Raw genomic sequence first — 23758 nt, 5'->3', positions numbered from 1 at the left:
ATTCCATAATACGACATAATTTGACCAAGAAAAAAACCCCCACACAATTCCTCCTCACACAGGCCTTCCAGTCCCAAAATGTGCTTGTGCAAATAAAAAACCTTCAACTGCTTCTTAAATCTAGGTTTCACATGGGGTTGAGCAAAATGTTTGCCTTCTCATTTTCAATTTGTTACTCATTAGAAATAGGCAAACTATTAATTCTCCTTTTGCCTTTCCTTCTGTTAGAGATTTATGATACACGAAATGATGTTTACCTATGAGGCTCCTAAACTTTGGCAAGATGAATGTTTCAATGAATTTTATTCTTGCCAAGTTTTCAGCAGAAAACTTTAAGACTTTAACTGCTTAGAATTAAGAACCATTCTTATGTTATGGCTTTTGCCGTCACTGCTCCTTCTAGTCTGGGTACGTGCCACATGGTCAGTTAAGACAGGCTCTGTGACAAGGGAAGGAGAGTTGTACATCCTGAGGAGAAAGTGTGAAGAAATAGCTCGGGGTGGGGATGAAGGGAGCAGTTCTGTGCCCTGGACTGCATTCTATTGCTGCAAAAGCCAAGCCACTGGAGGGCCCTTGCTCCCAGGATTGGGCTTTCTGTCGGTAAGAAAAGGTAAATTGTTGTCTTAATGTTCCAGAAGCGCCATCGTTCGAATGACTCAGCAGCATCGGGCAGAGACCGCAGCCACAGCTGTGACTCCTTGGAGATGATACTCTGTAAGCTGAAAGAAGAGCCTTGGCTGCAAGAAATGTGCAATACCTTCATGCAACACTACATCCAATACCTACAAAGTATGGGCTTCATCCTGGTTCAGGTGCGGCCTCCCTCTCCCACGAGGAGGTGAGAACACTCCTACCCTCCACTTAGATAAATCTTTCCCTCCTTCCATATCCTCCGCCCCTCTTCTGTTCCCTGTCTCAGTTTCAGGCATGCTTTAACTCCTTTTCCTTTCCTTCATCCTTTTGTATTTCATCTAGATCAGTCCCAGGCATGCTTTAATTCCTTTCCTCTGCCCCTCTTTCCATCTGTATCAGTCTGTATCTGCATGCTTTAGTTCCCTTCCCTTTCGTCTTGGAGGCCTGGGTCCTCTTACTTTGGACTCAGACCCCCTTCAAACCTGCAGCTTCCATTAAATGGCTGGTGGGGATGCCAAAGCCCTGCCAGCCAAAGAACCTGCCGCCAAGCTGCTCCTTTCCTCCTCTTGCCAGTGTAGTAAATAGCAAGCCGGCGGTGGGCTTTCAGCCACCAACTCTGGGATTCCTCTTGCATTCTCGTTTCACACAAGAACTGAGCATGTGCAAGGAGTCCTGGCAGCTGAAGGCATGCCGCTGTCTTTGCTTTCTACTGCAGTGGCATGTGGAGGGAGGGAGTGGCTCAGCAACAAATTTCTTTGGCTGGCAGGGCTTCTGCATCCCTGCCATCAAAAGGCAATATTTTTAATGAGGGGGTGGAGGAACGAAGTGCCTTTCTGCACTCACTCCACCCTTGGGGCCCTCTGAAAATTGGAAGCCTGGCTATGCTCCTGGTTCCTCCACTGCTTCTCTTTCCGTATATATCGGTCCCAAGCGTGCTTCAGTTGTAAGCTTTGATTTCGGTCACTTTGCTGGTGGCTAGTCCTGATCTTCAGTAAAGTATTGCCTTAAGCTCTCACTCCTTCCAACTTTCTATGTTGAGCCTTTGGCCTGGAATTTGTTTTGTTGAAATGTTCAGCTAAATGTTTGGATGTCCCTCACTTTCCATTCCATCAAATTTTCATAACACTTGATATTCTTCCTCACAGTAAGGACTTCCGAAGCAATGTACAAATAATAAATAAATTCACACAGAAGCCCAAAAAAGGAATTACAGAATAGAAAAGACAAAAAGAAAATAGATCACACAGAAAATGCAGAACTGTGCTGGCTGCAAACGTCCGCAGGGCACATCCACGGTGCAAAGGAGGCGTGAACCGATACTCTCATATCACCCCTCTCCTCAAGTCGCTTCACTGGCTCCCGATCCGCTACCGTATACAGTTCAAGCTTCTCCTATTGACCTTCAAGTGCACTCAATCTGCAGCCCCCCATTACCTCTCTACCCTCCTCTCCCCGTATGTTCCCACCCATAACCTCCACTCTCAGGACAAATCACTCCTATCTGTACCCTTCTCCACCACCGCTAACTCCAGACTCCGCCCCTTCTGCCTCGCATCACCTTATGCCTGGAACCGACTTCCCGAGCCCATACGCCATGCGCCCTCCCTGCCCATTTTCAAGTCCTTACTCAAGGCCCATCTCTTCTCTCTTGCTTTTGGTGCCTAACCACCTTCCCCATTCATGATACCTACACTGACTACATAGTTTGTTACCTTTAGATTGTAACCTCTCTTGAGCAGAGACTGTCCTTCCCCATGTTTAAACTTGTACAGCGCTGCGTAACCCTAGTAGCGCTTTAGAAATGCTAAGTAGTAGTAGTAGCAAATAAAATCATCCGAATGCTTCTGTAAATAAATGAGTCCACCTTAAACTTAGCAAAGGAGGTCTCCAAATGCATTAAAAATGCCGCAGCTAATAGAAACAAAATGAACCTGATAAGGCGAGGACACTACCAGTAGACAAAACTGGGAAGAATGGAGAGCCCTCGCCAAGGAATACGCTAGCAACAGGCAGGGATGCGAGCGTAAGAGACCTTATGGATCAGAGCTTTGTAAATATCAGGCGACCTGCCCAGCATAGATATCAACATTTGAAATAGATGCTTGGTATATCCAGCTGTCTGTGCATTTCCCTCATCGTAACTTTATTGTGTAAATTGAATGAACCCTGTCCAGTCTCAACCTCTCGCACCCCTCTAATCCCCTTCCCCACAAAAAAAGTCAAATCCCAAACGTTCAGTATGGAGGCAGATAAATAATACATTTTTTAGATTTATCCATTGTTTACAAAGAGGGTCACATAGAGACATCAATGCATAGAAAAGATACTGATCGGAACTCCCTACTCCATTTTTCGAGTTAGCGTCCGAAAGCCCTTAGGGAAAGTATCCCCATTGGTCAGTTTTTAAGGGTAAAACGACTATGTTCCAATACTCAGCTATTCCAACATAATGCTAAGCAGATGTCAAGGAGGTTTGCACAACGAAAATATCCCAAGAACATAATAAGAAAGGCATACAAGGGGGCCTTTGAATTTTAAAATTTATTCTAAAGTCAATCGTAAACCAATGTATGCCTGAAAAGAGATATAACTTGATTATAGCAGTTGGCCTTACAAAGATTTTTTACTTCAATATTTTGAAGTATTTGTAAACATTTAAGATTAAGTTTAATGGTAACTGCATAAATGACATTATAATAATCATTCCATTAATAAATGTAGGTATAAAATAAAGTACCAAGAGAGTCTGTAACAACTACATTACGGATTGCTCTCAGCTTCCGCAAAAAAATAAAATCTTGTTTTTAGCATCTGTGAACTTTGTGGGGAAAAAGAGAGGGCTGAATCTATAATTCCCAGGTACTTGAAAGGAGTAATGGGGGTGATTTGCCTAACAAACAGAAAAGCTATGAGAAGGGGGAGACATTGACCTGGTGATCCATCAAGCCACTGGTTTTTCTAGATTCAATACAAGGCGGTGATCTTCCAACCAAAATGCTACTTGGTGTAGGCAGTTCTGAAGTAGTCGTAGATTAATGGATTGTGCTTTAGTATAACACACAAATAAAAAAATCATCTGCATAAGAATAGGCACTAATGCAATGAGACTTTATTAGTAGCGCCAAAGGAAGAGTAGTGGGGAAAGAATCGAACCCTGTGGAAGAACAGGACAGAAAAGATGACTTTCTCACCAAGAGTGTATGTTGCTGTAGAAAGGAGGAAAACCAATTTAACACTGTTCCTGAAATACCCGATGAGGCTAGGCATTGAAGTAGAAGACTGTGATTGATTGATTAAATCAAATGTGGACGATAGATCAAGTGACACTATTAAAGCAATCTGGCCACTTTCCAGATGATTGTGGAGTTCGCTTAGGAGTGCGGTTATGACAGTTTCTGTACTGAACATGACTGGCATAGATGTAAAGCATTAACCAATTCTATATGCGATTGGAGTTGAGAGAAAACAACCGATTAAATCTTGGAAGGAAAATGAAGATTTGAAACTGGCTGGTAATATTTTGCTTGCAATGGGTCCAGATTTGTCGTCTTCAAGATTAGGTGGTTTGCAGCCATCTTAAGAATAGATGGAACCGTTCCAGTGGCCAAACTTTGCGCAATAATAGAATGTATGTAAGGAGTCCATTCAAGAGAAGATAACTTTAGCCAATTGGAAGGGATAGGATCCGGAGAACAAAAAGTGGTGTTCAACTGTAACAACGTTTTGAAAAGAGAATCTAAAGAAGAAATGTTAAATGATGACCAAGGTGATAACTGGACTTGCAGTAAAGGGAAATTAAAGAAGGATTAGTCAGAGGTGGGAATGTGGCTTGAAGTGTCTCAATCTTAGAAGAAAAATGATTAGCTAAGGTTATCAGAAGTGAGATGCTGAACCTGGATAGTCTCATTTGGAGGGGTAGTGAGCTTATGAAGAAAGGAAAAAAGTTGTTTAGAAGAGCTAGATGCTGACTGTATCTGTTGCAAGATATAGTCTTTCTTTGCAGCACGAAGTTGTGTAGTATAGCACTGATGGATAAGTATATTGTGTACAAGCATTTCGTTCGATCTATACTTATGCTGTCAACGTTCAGCCCTTTGCAGCTGGCATTTGACGTAAGTGGAGGCCATGATAGAACCAAGTTGATGATTACAGGCCTGCTTTTTTATGAAATTAAGAGGTTCAGTATGATCTAAGACATCTCGAAATGAAGAGTTCCATGTGAGAACTTGTTCATTAAGTGACAGCTGTTTAAAATTTGTGGGAAAGGAATTCTGTAAGGATAACCAGTGAAGAAGAGTCAACATGATGAAGCTGTCTAGTCCAGTACCCCGTTACATCAGATGAAGAAGGCGGCAATGTTGTTTGAATTGAAAAAAGCAAACAGTAATGATCTGACCAAGATAATGGAATGGTACGTACAGAAGACTAACTCACAAAAGACTGTTGGTGAGTAATGACCAAATCATGTGTGTGAGTAGGAACTGTTGTGTATTAAAGTATCCTAAATCAGACAAGAAGTAGAACAGGGGTGTGAAGCAGAATCAACATGAATATTAAAATCTCCGAGGATCAAGAGGTTGGAAAAATTTGCCGCAGGATCTGCAAGTGTTTGGTATACTTACTCCCAGTCCTCCCTTTTCAGAGAAGAACAGTAGAAAAGAAGAATATAAAATAAAGGGTTAGATGTAGCTTCCACAAGTAATAAGATTTGGCATCTGTTAAGTTAATTTCCTCCTCTCAGCCTAGTTTCTTAAAGCTCTGGAGTGGAGGAGCAGCCTAGTGGTTAGTGCAGTGGACTTTGATCCTGGGGCACTGAGTTTAATTCCCACTGCTACTCCTTGTGACTCTGGGCAAATCACTTAACCCTCCATTGCCCCTGGTACAAAATAAGTACCTGAATATATGTAAACCGCTTTGAATGTAGTTGCAAAACCCTCCGAAAGGCGGTATATCAAGTCCCCTTTCCCTTTCCCTCTTTACTAAATCTCCCCTGTATCTTTTTCTCTGGCAATAATTAATTCCATATTTTTAGTCTCCCTAGTTAATCATTGGACAGCAGATTTCCACATACAGTTCAAACTCCTCTTATTGACCTATAAGTGCATTCATTCTGCAGCTCCTCAGTACCTCTCCACTCTTATCTCTCCCTACACTCCTCCCCGGGACCTCCGTTCACTGGGTAAATCTCTCTTATCTGCACCCTTCTCCTCCACCGCTAACTCCAAACTCCGTTCCTTTTATGTTGCTGCACCATATGCCTGGAATAGACTTCCTGAGCCGGTACGTCAAGCTCCATCCCTGGCTGTCTTCAAATTTAAGCTAAAAGCCCACCTTTTTGATGCTGCTTTTAACTCCTAACCCTTATTCACGTGTTCAGAACCCTTATTTTATCATCCTCACCTTAATATTCTCTTATCTCTTGTTTGTCTGTCCTAATTAGATTGTAAGCTCTGTCGAGCAGGGACTGTCTCTTCATGTTCAAGTGTACAGCGCTGCGTACGTCTAGTAGTGCTATAGAAATTATAAGTAGTAGTAGTAGATTTCTCCTTCTAACAGTATAGAGTGAAACTATAATTATAGACTCAAACGTTTGCACAGGGAAATCCAGAAGAAGAGGGATTGTTCTTTTATTGTTTTACTGCTACAAACTTGAGTCACTTTACAAGATATAAACAACTTTATTGCACATTACCAAATGTACAAATTTTCATTAAAATCAAAACTCTTATAATGATAGGACAATACTAAGCTGAGAAATAGCCATACTTATCTTATATTGAAACAGTCCCAAAAGTCCATGCTGCTATAAATCAAAGTCATTTAAATATAAAAGACAAAACAACAATTCTGCTTGTGTGGTGAAAAGGAGCAGCAATATATCGGACGTCTTCCAGTATAATCCTTCTTTTTCGCCGACGAAGAAACGCTGTACGACTATAACGACTATGCTTGGAACAACCTTCCTGAACTCTTACGCCAAGCCCCCTCCCTGCCCGTCTTCAAGTCTTTGCTTAAAGCCCACCTCTTCAATGCTGCGTTCGGCACCTAACCCTTACCGTTCAGTGAATCCAGACTGCCCCTATCGGACCGACCGTTCACTTGTCTATTAGATTGTAAGCTCTTTGAGCAGGGACTGTCTCTCTTTGTTAAATTGTACAGCGCTGCGTAACCCTAGTAGCGCTCTAGAAATGTTAAGTAGTAGTAGTATAACATCAGCAGGTGGTCAAGCTGTTGATTGGTGCTCGGACTGAGTAAATTCTCCAGCAAGATATAGCGAATCAACTGGCCATTCACAAACTGAGATACAGTCCAATTTTAGCAACTTAGTCCCCAATGAAGATATTGTCTCGGGCTCTACATGAATAGGCGTCATCAGGAGGCAAGACTCGCAAAATGTCTACCCAGAAATATACCAGAAAAGACCCACCGGTGATTCCAGAGGGCTAGCCAGAGATTGTTGAGCTATTAGCTGGTGGGTGTTTTTTCACAGAAAGGGTGATGGATGCCTTTACATTTTTACCCACACAAACTGATACAAAATTAATCCCTTTTTTAATACCCGTACCTTGTCCGTTGCAGATTTTACAGGTGAAAGCTTCCTCTTTGTGTTCTTACAGTATCTCAAGCCGTATCCGCGCTGCTGCATCCATGATGTCTGAAGGCAGAACTTCATTTTCCTTCCCCAAGCAGAAGAGTGAGGGCAGCCCAAAGGTCAGTACCATGTCTATATATTTGTACATATGTAGGGGTTCCTCAACCAAAATGGTTGCCAGAACTTTCCATGGCAGCCTTGCGAAACCTCTGTGGGATCTCCTAGCAGCCATTTTGAGCAATTCCTGCTTATGCTGGTTCTGTTCTCAAAATGGTCACTTGGACCTCCTGCAGAAGTCTCACTGAGGAAACAGTGGGGGCAAGAGCAACTGGGGGATCGCAGTTGCCTGGAAGAGGCCACTAGACCATCAGGGCATTTAAAGGTAATCCCGGAGAGGGCCTTCAGATGGTCGGGTGGCCCAAAAGGGGTGGTGGGGACAATTTCCGCCTAATATGTACTGCCATTTTCAGCTGAAACCCAAACTCAGATTTTGGGCCAGTTTTGGTACTGAATCTGTAACTGAAATTTGGTTGGCCACTAGTGTGTGTTTGTTATGTGTGTGTTTGATGTTTGGGGTTGGGTAATGTGTTTGTGTGCTTTTGTTTGTAGTTGGGTGGTATGTCTTTTTGCGTGTTTGGGGTTGGGTAATGTGTTTGTGTGCTTTTGTTTGTAGTTGGGTGGTATGTCTTTTTGCGTGTTTGGGGTTGGGTAATGTGTTTGTGTGCTTTTGTTTGTAGTTGGATGGTATGTCTTTTTGCGTGTTTGGGGTTGGGTGATGTGTCTCATGTGCATTTGGGGTTGGGTGGTGTGTCTCGTGTGTGTTTGGGGATGGGTGGTGTGTCTCGTGTTTGGGGTTGGGGTGGTGTGTCTTGTGTGCATTTGATGTTTGGGGTTGGGTTCTGTGTCTTGTGTGCATTTGGGGTTTGTTGGTATGTCTCGTGTGTGTTTGACATTTGGGATTGGGTGTTGTGTCTCGTGTGTTTGTTTGGAGTTGGGTTCTGTGTCTCTTATACGTTTGGGGTTGGGTGGTGTGTCTTGTGTGTGTTTCTGGTTGGTTGGTTGGTTGGTTGTTGGTTGGTATGTCTTGTTTGCGTTTGGTAGTTGGGTTCTCTGTCTCGTGCGTTTGTTAGGGGTTGGGTTCTGTGTCTCGTGTGCGTTGGTGGGGTTCGTATGTCTCATATGCATTTGATGTTTGGGGTTGGTTGGTGTGTCTCGTGTGCGTTTGGGGTTGGTTAGTATGTCTCTTGTGTGTTTGGAGTTGGTTATTATGTCTCGTGTGCGTTTGACGTTTGGAGCTGGGTAGTGTGTCTCGTGTGCGTTTGACGTTTGGAGCTGGGTAGTGTGCCTCTTGTGTATTTGGTGTTTGGAGTTGGGTGGTGTGTCTCGTATGCATTTGGGGTTGGGTGGTGTGTTTCTATAGTTTCTGTTGTGATTTTGACAGACACAGCGTCTGCTGACCCAGTCTCTGTATTTAACCTGCAACTAGTCCTTCAGAAGCCTGTGCTGTCTCTTTTCTTACAGAGCGGAGGTGCTTCAATTACCACGTACCATTTGCAGCGGGCACTTCCTGGAGGGATCATCCTTATAGAGCTGGCCTTCCAGGTGAGAGAGGAGGAAAGGGGGCTTTGTTCATTTTAAAATACTTGAAAATAGGCTGCTGCATAGAATCCCTTTTCATTTCAGGGCTTGCAATAATATTAGGAGTTTTGATTGCTTTACTGGAGGTCTTGCTTTGTAAATATTTCAGAAGTATTTCTTTAAGGTATAGGAGTGATTTTAGAAGGGTTAGTAAAAAGCTAATGTAAATGGTGACTTCAGAAAAAAATGCTGCTTGTGTGTGTATTCCAAGGCATGCACAGATCTAAAGTTGTGGGGAGGGGGGGGGGGGGTTACTGGGGCTCTACACGTATAGCTGGAAATTTTCCACATTGCTGTTGACAAACTGTCAGCTAATTTCTCACATGTCCCTGAGCTATGGAGGTGAGCTTGAGGTGGACTGTTCTCGTCTCTGGGGTTTAAAGCCACCTCATAATGGGATAAAGTTGCAGTAAGTTCCTTCTATACCCTCAGATAATTGTTGAAGGTTTACCACACCTCCATTCCTAGATGTGTTTGTTTTCTGTGAACACAGGACAGAAATAGTGAAGTAATTCCGCTGTATCCCCATCAGCTTCTACATATTCCTCCCCTTCACCTTTGTGTCTCACTTCCTTCTATCAGTATCATAACATATCGAAAAAATGTGTTGTCTCCCCCACCCCACAGAACTTTACCAGCTTGTCTTATGTTTTAGAATATAAAGGGCAAACTTAGGGGTACTTTTACTAAGCTGCGATATAAAGTGGTCTTTAGTCCACCCTTGCAGCCTTTGCTCTAAGGCTGTTTTTACCGTAGCAGTAAAATGGTCAATTTTCTTTTCTTTTTTTTGCTTTAATAGCCAGGAGCTAATGTTCGTTAGTATGTGGCCATAAAAAGTAATAGCACTTCAGCACTTACCAACATCTGTTTTGTTTTTTTTTAATTTGAAAATGTTTATTGAACACAACATAATGGAAAAATACAATGCTTGCCAGTGCAGCCAACAGACTGCTCTGATATTCCAAACAATTAAAGTCCAACATCAACTGTAAATCACAATCATTTTTTTTTTAAATAATTCTCTCCCTACCCACCCACCCTCCCACCCAAATCAACTCCCCCCCCCCCCCCCCCCCCTCTGCTCCCAACTTACTCCATCTTGGCTAAATCACCTGTACAGGTAGTTCACTACTCCATAGTCGTTCTATTTGAGACCATTCTTTCGCATCAGGCTTATATCTGCCTTGTCTTTTGTCAGTCAATTGTTCTAGACCCATAATGTTCTTGATTCTCATTGTCCAGTCTGTGATTGTAGGGCCCAGTCTTTGTTTCCAATGGGCTGCTATCTCCAGCTTGGCGGCTGCCAGCCCCAGTCTTTTGAGCCGCTTCTGCCACTTCTGGCCCCTTTTATTTCCCCATCCCAGCAAACACCACTTTGGTTCTACCGGGAACTGCATGTCCAATAGGCGTGTCAAATGCATAGCAACTTCCACCCAAAAAGTCTGTATAAGAGGACACGACCACCAGACATGCAAAAAATTGCCTATTTCTGCTTCACACCGCCAGCATCGATTAGATACCATAGGATACATTCGCTTTAGCCTGTCTGGTGTGTAATACCATCTACTTAAAACTTTGTATGCATTTTCTTTAATTAGCACACACACCGACATCTGTTTTGTAGGCAGTAAAGCCTCTTGCGCTAATCAATGCACAGTAATGTAGCTGCACTAACTGATTAGTGCATAAAGACCTATCGTCTGCCCCAGGCACGCACAGATCAGGAAATTAGCACAGGATGCCTGAGCACATGCTAGCTTAGTAAAAGGACCCCGTAGGCACAAACGGGGACAACAGCTTTAGTCCACAGAGGGCCCCTAACATGACCACATAGCTCACAGTTTTATGTATTTTATTTATCTTTTTTAAATCAATAAGCTGCAGATTACACTCTTACTGATTCCTCCTTTCCACTACTGCAATCCCCATCTGTTCTTTCCGTGCTATCTTTTCTGACATCCATCCACTAATCCCAACATCCCCAACCAAGAACAAACCAATTAATGACTACTTACCCTTCAGGAAAATGTTGAAGACACATCTTTTTAAGAAAGCTTACCCTAACGGACCAACTTAATCCTAGCAGCCCAACTACCCTACTCCTGCTCTGACTCCAACACCAATTATACCTTGACCTTTTCTTCCAATCTCCTTATACTCATCCTCCAATCTTTTCTTCTCCATCCTTGTTTACCATACCCCTCCCAATCCAATTCATATATTCTTAAAACCTATTATTACTAAGTTTATTACAGTTTATAATATTCTTCTTACAGGACTTTATGTTGTTTTTTTTTTTTTACTATCTAAGCCGCATTGAACCTGCTATGTGTGGGAAAGCGCAAGGTACAAATGTAATAAATAATAAAACCATATACAACCGTGCAACCAAACAAAACTTTGTGTTCTGTGTTCCTAGATCCATCTATGCCAACTATCCCCCCCCCCCAATCAATACGAGAGAGAAGTTGTTTAAATCATAAATGGGAACATATGGGAAGAAATCAGGACTTTAGGGGACTATGCCTTATACAGTGCCTCTTCTTTTCCCCTAAGAGGCCATGTTAGTTTGTCACAACTCATCAATTCACCTCCCGCTGTTCTCCATTCATCCGCTTTGGGTAGATTAGAAGCAGTGGGCCATTTTAGTAGTCAGCAGCAGATTAAAAATTAACGTGGCTTTTGGTGTTGGCACTTCTTCATCCTCCCTTGTGACCAGCCTACATCTGTCATCATCATTTCAGATTTTGACCTTCTCTAGTATTTGTAGCTGTGAATCCATCTCATCACAGTATTTTCAGATTTTATCACCTTCCCACCACATGTGATCAAATATACCCTTATTCCCACATCCCTCTAACACGAGCCATTCCCAGGACCCCCCTGCCTCAGCATCCTTACTGGCAAAAGGTAGAGTCTGCAGTATTATATCACGTTTGCCTGTTCTTTGTATCTAAGAAACATTTATTTGGGTGTAGATGTAAACCCTCCTGGTCCTTTTCTTCTCTTGCAGTACCTCCCTTTCTTTCCCATACCACCTCATGACCAACTTTCTGCCTTTTATTAAACTATAAAAAAACATAAGTAACAAAATAACTGAATGGAAGTGAACATAGCCCTTCCCCTTCCCTTGAACAATACTTCAGTCTTTGCTCTTATGATCCCCAACCATCACAAACTAGTGTCATTAAACAAGAACAATTATAACCCCCGGGAGCTCAGTAAGTATCAACAGAAATCTTATTTACCTCCTGTAACTGATTCAATACTTGTCTGCAGGCCTTGGGGGATAACTTTTGTAAATATGGATCCCATACAGAGAAAACTCTTTTTTGCCTTTTTGGAGAGAATCTGGCCCCAAAAGCCTCCCAACAACATACCAGTACCAGAAGGTCAGAGGGGACGGTTGTAACTATGGTTCAGTATGCATATTTTCCCCATTACATATGATTTGCCTAAATAGATCTGCTCACTTACTCCTTGGGTACCCAGAAAAGCAGGCTTATTAAAAATGATCCCCTCAAGGGAAAAATGAGTGAGTGCCCCAATACTAATTGCAGATAATTAAAGAGGTGTGGTAGCCTTGTTAGTCCACTCTTAAGGTTATCAATAGAAATTAAACAATGCTATACAAAAAAAAGCCTGTTTGTCTACATTGCCAGAGACCATGAGAAAAGCGAAGAAACTTACCTGTAGCAGGTGTTCTCCAAGGACAGCAGGCCTTATATTCTCACAAGTGTGTAACGCAGGCCACGTTGCCCGGTCCGGGTCTTATGATGAACATAAGAAGACCTTTGCGGAGTGTGAGACACACTTCACCTCACATGCGTGAGTACGGTCACCTCAGTTGAGTATAACAGCAAAAAAGGAAAAATAATAAAGGAGACAGCTCCAAGTGGAGGTGGGAAGGACTGCTGCCCTTGGAGAATACCTTCTACAGGTAAATATCTTCACATTCTCCAAGGACAAGCAGGCTTATAGATTCTCACAGGTGGGGAATTCTTAGCATTCAGGCTCACCAAAAACAATAAACATTGGTCAATTGGGACTCACAACGATGAGTACATAACACAGATTAACCTGAAACTATATACAATCTGAATGAGAGTGCAACCTGGAATAGAATAAAACGGGCCTAGGAGGGAGGAGTTGGATTATAGACATCAAACAGACTCTGCAACACTGTCTGCCTGAACCGACTGTCGCGTTGGGTATGCTGCTCAAGGCAGTAGTGTGATGTGAATGTGTGGACTGAAGACCATGTCGCAGCTTTGCAAATTTCTTCAATGGAGGCTGACTTCAAGCGGGCTACTGACGCAGCCATGGCTCTGACATTGTGAGCCGTGACATGACCTCTAGGGCCAGTGCAGCCTGGGCATAAGTGAAGGAAATTCAATCTGCCAACCAATTAGAAATGGTGTGTTTCCAATGGCGACACCATCCTTTTGGGATCAAAAGAAATAAAATGTTGGGTGGGACTGTCTGTGGGACCTGGTCCACTCTATGTAGTAGGCCAATGTGCTCTTGCAATCCAAGGTAAGCAAGGTTCTTTCACCAAGATGAGTATGAGGTCAGGAAAAGAACGTTGGCAAGACAATCGACTGGTTCAGATGGAACTCCAACACCACGTTCGGCAGGAACTTAGGGTGAGTGTGGAGGACCACTCTGTTGTGATGAAACTTAGTATAATGTGCATCCACTACTAAGGCCTGAAGCTCACTGACCATACAAACTGAAGTAACAGCCACCAAGAAAATGACTTTCTAGGTCAAGTACTTCAGATGACAGGAATTCAGTGGCTCAAAAGGAACTTTCATCAACTGGGTGAGAATGACGTTGAGGTCCCATGACACAGGCGAAGGTTTGACAGGGGGCATTGAAAAAAGCAAACCTCTCATGAAGCGAACAACTAGAGGCTGTCTAGAGATGAGCTTACCACCTACATGATGATGATAAGCACTAATTGCATCAAGATGAACCCTTACGGAGTTGGTCTTGAGACCAGACTCTGATAGGTGTAGAAGGTATTCAAGTAAGGTCTGTGTAGGGCAAGCAAGTGTATCTAAGGCCTTGCTCTCACACCTAAACCTCGTCCATTTGAAAGAATAGAACCTCTTAGTTGAGTCTTTCCTAGAAGCCAGCAAGACCTGGGAGACACCCTCCGAAAGACCCAAATTCTAGGCCGTTAACATCCAAGCTGTGAAAGCCAGAGACTGGAGGTTGGGATGTAGAAGAGACCCCTTGTTCTGTGTGATGAGGGTCGGAAAACACTCCATTCCTCTGCGACCCTCCAGACCGGTGAAGACGCGTGGGTTATGTTCCTCTACCAGCAGAGGGAGACTGAGAAAACACTGAACTTTTGACTACCGTATATATACCCTGTGCAGTACACCCAATAGCCAGTATTTTCTCAGTCTCAGCAGAGGTAGAAGGACAGCCTGTGCAGTCTTCAATGGTCTGGTGAGGTAGTTTTGAGATTAGGATACAGGGATCTGTGGGTTTCTGTCCAAATTTTCTAGTTGGTTGCCCTGTACGTGTAAAATAATAATAATAACTTAACAAAAAAAAAAAAAAGTGCTTTGGGGCCCTGGGTCCGGTGGGGCCCAGTTGTCCCCCCTGGGGTGTTACACCCGGTTTTTGGGTCCCTCCCCCTGTGCTGCTCTCTATTTCTGTATTGGCAGCTTTGTGCCTCGGCTGCTTTCTGTGTACTGTAGCCTTGAGTGCCCCACAATTATCAGCTGCCAGAATTGTGTTCTGTGTCTTTAAGTACAGACATTTATTTGTTTGAAGCGGAACAAAAGGAGATTTCAGTTCCTTGGCGGAACGGGAGAGCAGTGCACTTTTTGGGCTGTTTAGTACCTTGGCGCGGAGTCGGAGAAGCGCTTCTTACCTCAGGGGTGTTATGGCCGGCAAGCTCCTCCGATGTCACGCGTGCTCGCGACGGGGTGTTGAGCAGCTGGGTGGCTCATGTCGCCTTTACGGCGAACCTAAGCAGTCTGTTTTGTCTCCCACCGAGTTGACCGCGGAGGCGTTGGCGGTTTCTGGGTCAGCTGGAGCGCAGGCAGGGCCGGCGGCGGCGGCTCCCGTTTCGGCGGGAACGGCCGCCATTTTGGATCCAGCGCAATCCTCAGAGTCAGCGGTTTTTGGGCCTGTTGCCTCCGTTGTCCCGCAAAAGGCGCCTAATGTGGTCCCGGGAGGGGTTGGTTTTCCCCTTGAATTTGTGTGGACCCTTTATCAGGCTTGGAAGTCGGGTCCCCCTCCGTTGGAGGAGGGGGACTAGTCCCTTGTTGGCTAAGAGACCACGTGTAGAGTGGTCAGAGGACGGGGAGTGTTTTTCTCCTATAGGCTCGGACGGAGCGCTTAGTGAGGTTGATGACTCTGAGGGCTTTGAAGGCTCTCAGGCTCCGGATTGTTTGGTGCCTGGAGAGGACCCCTCCATAGTCAGGATTTTCCACAGGGATGAGCTTGCTGAGCTCATAGATCAGGTTTCGTCCACCCTTAAGTTTGACCAACCGGAGGTGGCCATGGGAGAGTCTAAACAGGTGGATCCTTTGGTGAAGGGCATTCAGCGTAAAGCACGATCCTTTCCCATGAACGCGGATATACGGGATATGATTTCTCAGGAATGGGATTCGCCAGATTCACAGTGTAAGGTCTCTAAGGCAATGGCGAGGCTTTATCCTCTCCCTCAGGAGGATAGAGATTCTTTTAAGGCGCCCACAGTAGATGCTGTGGTGGCGGCTGTTGTTAAAGCTACGGCTATCCCGGTAGACGGCGGAACCGTTCTCTGTGACCCCCAGGATAGGAGGTTGGAATCTTTTCTCAAGTGTAGTTTTGATTTGTCGGCTCTGGCCCTGCAAGCCTCGGTGTGTGGGGGCCTGGTGGCTCGAGCTTGTTTCCACTGGTCCGAGAAGCTTCTGGATGATTCGGTGGACGTGGGAACCTCGGGAGTTCATGAGTTAGCCAAGTTGGAGATGGGATCGGCCTTTTGTCTGATGCACTTTATGATTTGTTGCGTGCGTCAGCCAAAAATATGGCTATGATTGTGGGGGCGCGTAGGGCCCTATGGTTGCGAGGTTGGGTCGCGGATGCGGCCTTTAAGGCTAAGTTGTGTTCTCTTCCCTTCAAGGGTTCTATGCTTTTTGGAGAGGACTTGGACAAATTAGTGCGAGGTCTTACTGATGCCAAGGTTCCTCGGCTTCCAGATTTTCGGCCTAAGTCGGGTGCTAGGGGTATTTCCTCTCAAGGTCGGTTTAGGGAGGCTCGGCGGTATAGGCCGGGGAGGTCTAGTGGGACTTCCAGAGGTCGGTTCTTCCAGCGCACCCAGTCCTTTCGAGGGAGTCGTCGCGGAGGGCGTGACTTTTCCGCGGGAGGTCAGTCTTCGGGATGAATTTCACAATGAAGGTGTGCGGGTCCAGGCTCTGGTGCGTGTAGGGAGTTGGCTGAGTCTTTTTTACCAGAGCTGGGCCCAGATCACATCGGATCAGTGGGTTCTCGAGGTGATTCGGGACAGGTATGCTCTGGAGTTCGACAGTTCGCCTCCTGAAGGTTTTCTGGAGTCCCCTTGTCATTCGAAGCTCAAGCGAAGAGCAGTGCGGGACACATTGCGTCATCTTCTCAGCCTGGGGGCAGTGGTTTCTGTTCCTCTCGCTCAGCAGCGCTCAGGGTGCTATTCGATCTATTTTGTGGTCCCAAAGAAGGAGGATGCCTTTCGTCCTATCTTAAATTTTATTTATTTATTTATTTATTGCATTTGTATCCCACATTTTCCCACCTTTTTGCGGGTTCAGTGTGATCTGAAGACAGTCAATGCAGCGCTCAAGGTTCCCTCTTTTTGCATGGAGACGTTGCGGTCTGTCATTGTCGCGGTACGGAAGGGAGAGTTCCTAACCTTGCTGAACTTGACAGAGGCTTATCTTCACATTCCCATTCGTGCGGCTCATCAGCGTTTTCTTCGCTTTGCAGTCTTGGGGAAGCATTTTCAGTTTTATGCCCTGCCCTTCGGTCTGGCAACAGCTCCCCGCACCTTTTTCAAGGTTATGGTAGTGGTGGCGGCGGGTTTGCGGAGACAGGGTATTTTGGTGCACCCGTACCTGGACGACTGGCTGATTCGGGCCAAGTCCAGGGCGGAGAGCGAGGTGGCTACGTCTCGAGTGGTACAGTTCCTACAGTCTCTGGGCTGGGTAGTGAACTTCAGCAAGAGTTATCTCATTCCGTTGCAGTCCCTGGAGTATCTGTGGGTTCTCTTCGACACAAAGAACGGTCGAGTAGTCTTGCCGGAGCCACAGATTCGAAAGTTGCAGGTTCAGATTCGTCGTTTTCTTGCGGAGACGGCACCGACGGCACAGTTTTACCTTCAAGTGCTGGGGATGTTGGCGGCGACCATAGAAGTAGTACCGTGGGCCAGGGCGCACATGCGTCCGTTGCAGTCAGCTCTTCTCAGTTGTTGGGCACCGCTGTAGCAGGAGTTGGAGATGCGTCTGCCGCTGTTGACAATCCCTCGGCTCAGTCTCTGGTGGTGGCTCAACTCGTGCAATCTGCAGAAAGGAATGCCGTTGGAGTCTCCCCAGTGGGTGGTACTGGTCACAGACGCCAGCCTGCAAGGTTGGTGAGCTCATTGTCTCGGCCAGGTAGCTCAGGGTCGCTGGTCGCGGTCAGAAGCACAGTGGTCCATCAACCGATTGGAGACTCGGGCCATTCGATTGGCGCTTCAGGCCTTCCAGTCTCGGCTTGTCTTCAAGGCAGTCAGAGTACTCTGCGACAACGCCACGGCAGTCGCTTATGTCAACCGTCAAGGAGGCGGCGCAGTTGTGCCAATGGGCGGAAGTGCATCTTCAGGCGCTCTCAGCGGCTCATGTGGCAGGAGTGGACAACGTGGATGCGCATTATCTCAGCAGACATACTCTAGACCCCGGGGAGTGGTCCCTGCATCGATCAGTGTTCGAGCGCATTGTGTCGGTTTGGGGTCTTCCAGTGATGGATCTTATGGCAACGAACCGCAATGCGCAAGTTTAGAGATTTTTCAGTCGCCGGAGAGACCCTCGGTCAGAGGGACTCGATGCTCTTCTGTTGCCCTGGCCTCAGGAGTTGCTGTATGTTTTTCCTCCGTGGCCGTTAGTCGGGCGAGTAGTTCAGCGCATCGAACGTCACCCTGGCCGGGTGATTCTGATAGCTCCAAACTGGCCGCACCGGCCATGGTACGGAGATCTAGTGCGGTTGGCAGTGGAGGAGTCTCTTCCGTTGTCGGAATCAGTAGTCTTGTGACAAGGTCCGATAATTATGCCAGACCCAGCTCGGTTCTCTCTTATGGCTTGGCTCTTGAGAGGTACAGGTTGAAGAAGAAAGGGTTTTCTTCTAGAGTCATTGATACGATGTTGAGTTCCTGCAGGAAATCCACTTCCTTGGCGTACGTCCGAGTCTGGAGACTCTTTGAGCACTGGTGCGAGGATCGTCATGTTATGTCTTTCCGCTCTCCAGTGGCGGACGTCTTGGAATTTTTGCAGGATGGTTTGGACAGGGGTCTGGCCTTGTCTACTTTGAAAGTGCAGGTAGCTGCTTTATCCTGTTTTCGTGGGAAGGTTCAGGGGAAGTCATTAGCTTCTATTCCTGAAGTGGTTCATTTTTTGAAGGGAGTTAAGTTGCTGCGTCCACCTCAGCAGAAGGTGGTGCCTCCGTGGGATTTAAATCTCGTTTTGGATGCTTTGGTTAGGCCTCCGTTTGAGCCCTTGTTTTCAGCCTCTTGCAAGGATCTTTCTTTAAAGGCGGTCTTTTTGGTTGCTGTTACTTCGGCACGGAGGGTTTCGGAGCTCCATGCTTTGTCTTGTAGAGAGCCTTTTTTGTCTTTTTACAAGGAAAAGGTATCGTTGCGGACGGAGCCTTCCTTTGTACCCAAGGTGGTTTCTGACTTTCATGTAAATCAGGTCATTTCTTTGCCAGTTTTGGGTGACTTGAAGGGGGACGCAGAGCAGCGTCGGCTTGCGAAGTTGGATGTGCAGAGAGTTTTGCATTGTTATCTGTCTAGAACTCAGGAGTTCAGAGTTTCGGATCGTTTGTTTGTTCTTCATGGTGGGCCTAGAAAGGGCGCAGCGGCTTCTAAGGCGACTGTAGCAAGGTGGTTGAAGGAGGCGATTGCATCTGCTTATTTGGTGAAGGGTCGTTTGGTACCTAAGGTTTTTTCTGCTCATTCCACTAGGGGAATGGCGGCCTCGTGGGCGGAGAATAGTATGATCCAACCGTCAGATATTTGTCGTGCGGCGGTTTTGTCTTTGTTGCATTCTTTTGTTAAGCATTATAAGATTGATGTACATGCGAAGGAAGAGGCGCGTTTTGGTGCAGCAGTATTGACCTCTGGCCTTCTTAGGTCCTGCCCATAAGATTCTTACTGCTTTGGTATGTCCCACGCGTCTTGACCGGTCTGGAGGGTTGCAGAGGAAGGTGAAATTAGGCCTTACCTGCTAATTTTCTTTCCTGTAGACCCTCCAGACCGGTCACGGACCCACCCTGTCTGTATTGTAGGCCAGAAGGTCGGCTTGGTTTTTTCAGATTTCTTGGCAGCTGTTGATTGTTTTATACTTTCAGACTCCATTTACCAGTTCTCTCTTGGTATGAGTCTGAGACAGGTGAGACCGTGACTCGATAGGCCACCTGTGGAAGCACACATATATATAAAAGAATCCTTTAATAGTAACGAAGGTTCTCAGTTGGCAGTGAGCAAGCCAAACCACCACAAGGGTGGAGGTACACAAATTCCTACGAAAAGTAGAATCTGAGGAAAGGGGGAGTAGGAGGAGTAGGCTCTTGAGCAACACCAGTAGGCGACGTAGATAGGAACAATCTCTTTATTTAAATATACACTCGACTCAACACAGCCGTGTTTCGGCGCTACAGACGCCTTCTTCAGGAGTCAATCAAAGAAGGATGACATCTTGTGATATATAGATATACGAATATTAAGCTCAAAGAGAATGAAAGCAAGGCTTCTGCTACAATTGTAATCCTAATTTGGAAAGAACCAACTGCTGCTGGGTTTGCAGGGCCGGAAACGGTGGTATGGAATTCTGGGAGTTGGCAGTGAACACGTACAGGGTTGTTAGTTACAGTTAGTGTTTTGTTCTCTGCTTTTGTTAAGGTTATACTGGCTATTGGGTGTACTGCACAGGGTATATATACAGTAGTCAAAAGTTCAGTGTTTTCTCAGTCTCCCTCTGCTGGTAGAGGAACATAACCCACGCGTCTTGACCAGTCTGGAGGGTCTAGAGGAAAGAAAATTAGCAGGTAAGGCCTAATTTCACCATCTCCATGGTTCTTCGGAGGATAACTCCAGAAGTAGAGGGAGCCATATCTTCCATGGCCAGTATGGCACAATAGAATCACGATTCTGCGGTTTTGCTTAAGTTTCAACAAAGTTTTCCCCACTAGAAGTATGGGAGGATACGCATACAGAAGACCTGTCCCCCAGTTGAGGAGGAAGGTATCTGACACTAGTCTATTGCGGGCCTGAAGCCTGGAACAGAACTGAGGGGCCTTGTGATTGATCTGAGTGGCAAAGAGGTCCACCAAGGGGTTTTCCATTCTCGGAAGATCTTGTGGGCAATGCCCATATTGAGAGACCACCTCGTTTCCAATTACCCATCAGAAAGCTCTATCTCATTTTAGGTTTCTCCCCCCACCTAGGGTTACCATATGGCTCCAGAAAAAGGAGGACGGATTGAGCCAGCCGGGTTTTACTTCCATTGCTTTCAATGGAAGTAATTGAGCCAGCCGGGTTTTACTTCCATTGCTTTCAATGGAAAGCAATGGAAGTAAAACCCGGCTTGCTCAATCCGTCCTCCTTTTTCTGGAGCCATATGGTAACCCTACCCCCACCCCCCAACAAAACTTGGTCAGTAACTTATGCAAAGCTCTAACATCTCATCTAAGAGAGCAGATGGGGAGAAGACTGCAAGACTTACAACTAGCCTGGGTAAACCACCATATAATACAAATTTATTCTACCCATCAAAGTTAAAAGCAAAGTAGACCAATGATCAGATTGACATTTTGTGTCATGAAGCAGTTTATCACCCTTTCATCTCCAGCTGCTAGCAACTGACCTTTGCAGCTTTTATTCAAATCCTTTAAGGAAACAAGAGTTCTTAAAGGAGGAAATGCATCAACATCTATAAATCTCTTGTGTTGTCACTTGGACCTCTGGCTTTTTGTTTCTCTTAAGTTAGATTTGTTGTCTCAGAATTTCTGGCACAGTGATCACAGTGTAGAAGGAGTGTAGGGTGAGAAAAATGTCAGGAAATTAAATAATCAGCTTGAATTTTCCAGTGCCTGAGTATTGTAGGTGTTAATTGAAATAAAATTGTTGGTAATGAAATTCCCATTTGTGCTTCTCTGGAGGAAACATTTAATTCTAGTTTGGCCTTGGTGGTTGTAATAGCACAGGATGAGATCTGAGAGTTTTGGCCTCCTGAGGGTATTGAAGCCTGTCTTGGTTCAGATAACTGCACTGCACAGCGGCTGCCAGTTTCTTGTCAGTCTTTTGATTTAAACCTCTATCAAGTAGTTTTTTTCACTGACTGAGACTTTAAACCTTTCTGTCTATGATTTCACTGCAAAAATGTTACAGCCCCTGACTCATGATTATAACAACCCTTTATTTATTCATTCACTTTTATTGATAACCTCTATAAAAACAAACTCAAAGTGATTCATAAAACAAGCAAACATACGATATCAATGCATTTGGCAATTCACTAGTTAATACATATAATATCCTTGTATCACAAACACAATTATGCCACTGGCATAGGTCTGTCTGCACAAACCTGCCTCAACACAAAAAGCTCAAAATAGGGCCGGCCGTACCAATTGTATGGGCCAGCTTGGGACATCCCTGCCCACCATAAAATGTGTGTTTCTCTATAAAGGGCTCAGGGCAGTGACAGATTTGTGTAGGCTGTCTGCAGAAGCAGGAAGTTACATCAGAAGAGGGTGGAGCGCAACAGACAGCCGACAACCTCTGTGAATCATTTCCGCTGCCCTTAGCCTTCGAAAAGAAATGCTGTTTTAAGGTGGGGGATCCTCAGTCCCGCCTACTTTGCAATTATGGAGACAACAGATGCTTTTATTATTGCAGATGCTAAGACTTGATATTCGAGATACGGACTGCTACAGGGGCAAACGTTTTCAACTTCAAATTCTTACACCTCGAGCTAACAGTCGAGTGTTAGACTTACCCTTTTAACTGTTTTCTTTGAAAAAGTGTAGCACCTATCTGTCAGGGTCTGGGGTAGAATGGGGTGGGTTGGTGTCGAGATTGCTTGGATGGGGGCTTATTGAGTTGTTAGAGTGAAGATATCTCTTCACTTGTTGACTTGACAAAACTTTTTGTTTGAATCTTTGTGTTTATCTTCTATGTCTTTGCTTAATAAAAAAGATTTAAGCATAAGGTGTGTGTGGGGTGGGTGTTGGAGACAGGGTTGGGTTGGGGAGCCCCTAGGAACACAGAGCCCTTTGCAGCCGCCCCTGTTTATGACTGGTCCTGGCTTTAGATTTCACAAAATGCAAACACAAGAACTCATAAACATGCAGGAGCTGTTTTCTGAGCTCCCTTTTAGTCATGGATGTTTCTGTCCTTCCTAGTATGAGAGATGAAAAGCACCATGTAGAGTTTGCATAGTCTGGTTGTGATTTGTGTAACACAGCATCTTCCTTTGAGTTTTTCCAGGCTCTGCAGGGATTTCAGTGCATTGCTAGCTTTTTTTGAACATTAATCCTCTCGTGCATCCATACCGCCTGCTGTGCAGAGGTTTTTAAATGCAGCTGTTCTAATGTATTCTTTCTCTCTCTAGGGCTTTTATTTCTGCGTAAAGCAATATGCGCTGGAATGTTCCCGTATTCCCATGGGGCAGTCTGTGAATTCACAGGTAAGGGGGTATCCCCTGCAGGCTTTTGCAAATTTATTTATTTATTTTTTAAACTTTACTCCTCCTAAATCCGAGGCTGTTTCCAAAAATGCATACATAATAAAACATATAAACAAACATCGTAGAATAGATTAAAATACAGCATCAGCACTACTGTGTTAAATTTCAGGATCAAATGTCTGGAAATTGGTCGTTACCTTCAGGTCTCCCGCGGGGATCTCCTCTCTCTACGATATGTCACCTTTGAGAAAGCACTTAGAGAAGGAAGGTTTTACATCTATGCTGATGTCATTACAGTAGTTTTCTCTTTTAGATCCTGTATGATTCAACAGCCCACAACCTCTCTACTGTAACTAAGTGGATGTCATCTCATTACTTAAAAATAAACAGAGAAAAAAACAAATTCATGATACAAAGCAAAAACAAACTTGATTAGCAATGGTGAATGTTGTCCATTAGACCAATCAATAAAAATTTTAGGAACATCAGATTAATGCTGTTATTAGAAGTTCATTTTTTATTATGCGAAAGCTAAGGGACATTCGTAAATATCTAGCTCAAGATATGTTTAGACTTGTTCAATCACTGATACTTAGCAAATTAGATTACTGTAATATTGTATATGTCGCGTCTCTCGCGCTTGCCGCGCTCTCGAGGACCTTGGCATACCTTCAGGCTTCTTCCCCGGAAGCGCGGGGTTTGTGAGTCCTTTAGGCAAAATCACCTTCCAGGTAGAGAGGAGATAAGACTGGACCGGAACTCCGGACTGGAGTTCTACACCGGAACACTCGGAACTGGAACGCACCGGACGGGTGCGCACTGGAGTGGGGCCCACTGGACTGGACACACTGGAGTGGCCCCACTGGACTGAAACATACAGGAGTGAAACCCGCTGGACTGGAACACACTGGAGCGGAACCCGCGGAACTGGAACACCCTGGACCTAGGCTTCACCTACACTTGACTGCCTTCCCCTCGG

At 45.1% G+C, this 23758-nt stretch overlaps 1 protein-coding gene across 6 annotated transcripts in view; it reads left to right on the top strand.

Moving 5' to 3' along the window:
• Window positions 1–23758, top strand: part of SZT2 (SZT2 subunit of KICSTOR complex) — a 484798-nt gene that overhangs the window by 399180 nt on the left and 61860 nt on the right. For all 6 annotated transcript variants that reach the window (XM_030207429.1, XM_030207428.1, XM_030207430.1 and 3 more), the window contains exons 61-64: window positions 636–838; window positions 7251–7344; window positions 8747–8827; window positions 22705–22779. In XM_030207429.1, the coding sequence (XP_030063289.1) occupies window positions 636–838; window positions 7251–7344; window positions 8747–8827; window positions 22705–22779 (453 nt within the window). The remainder of the gene's footprint in view (window positions 1–635; window positions 839–7250; window positions 7345–8746; window positions 8828–22704; window positions 22780–23758) is intronic.

Source organism: Microcaecilia unicolor, chromosome 6, assembly GCF_901765095.1.
Source record: "Microcaecilia unicolor chromosome 6, aMicUni1.1, whole genome shotgun sequence".
Taxonomy (NCBI): Eukaryota; Metazoa; Chordata; class Amphibia; order Gymnophiona; family Siphonopidae; genus Microcaecilia; species Microcaecilia unicolor.
Note: the sequence above shows the minus strand (reverse complement) of the source record. Positions and strands in the feature narration are given on the sequence as shown.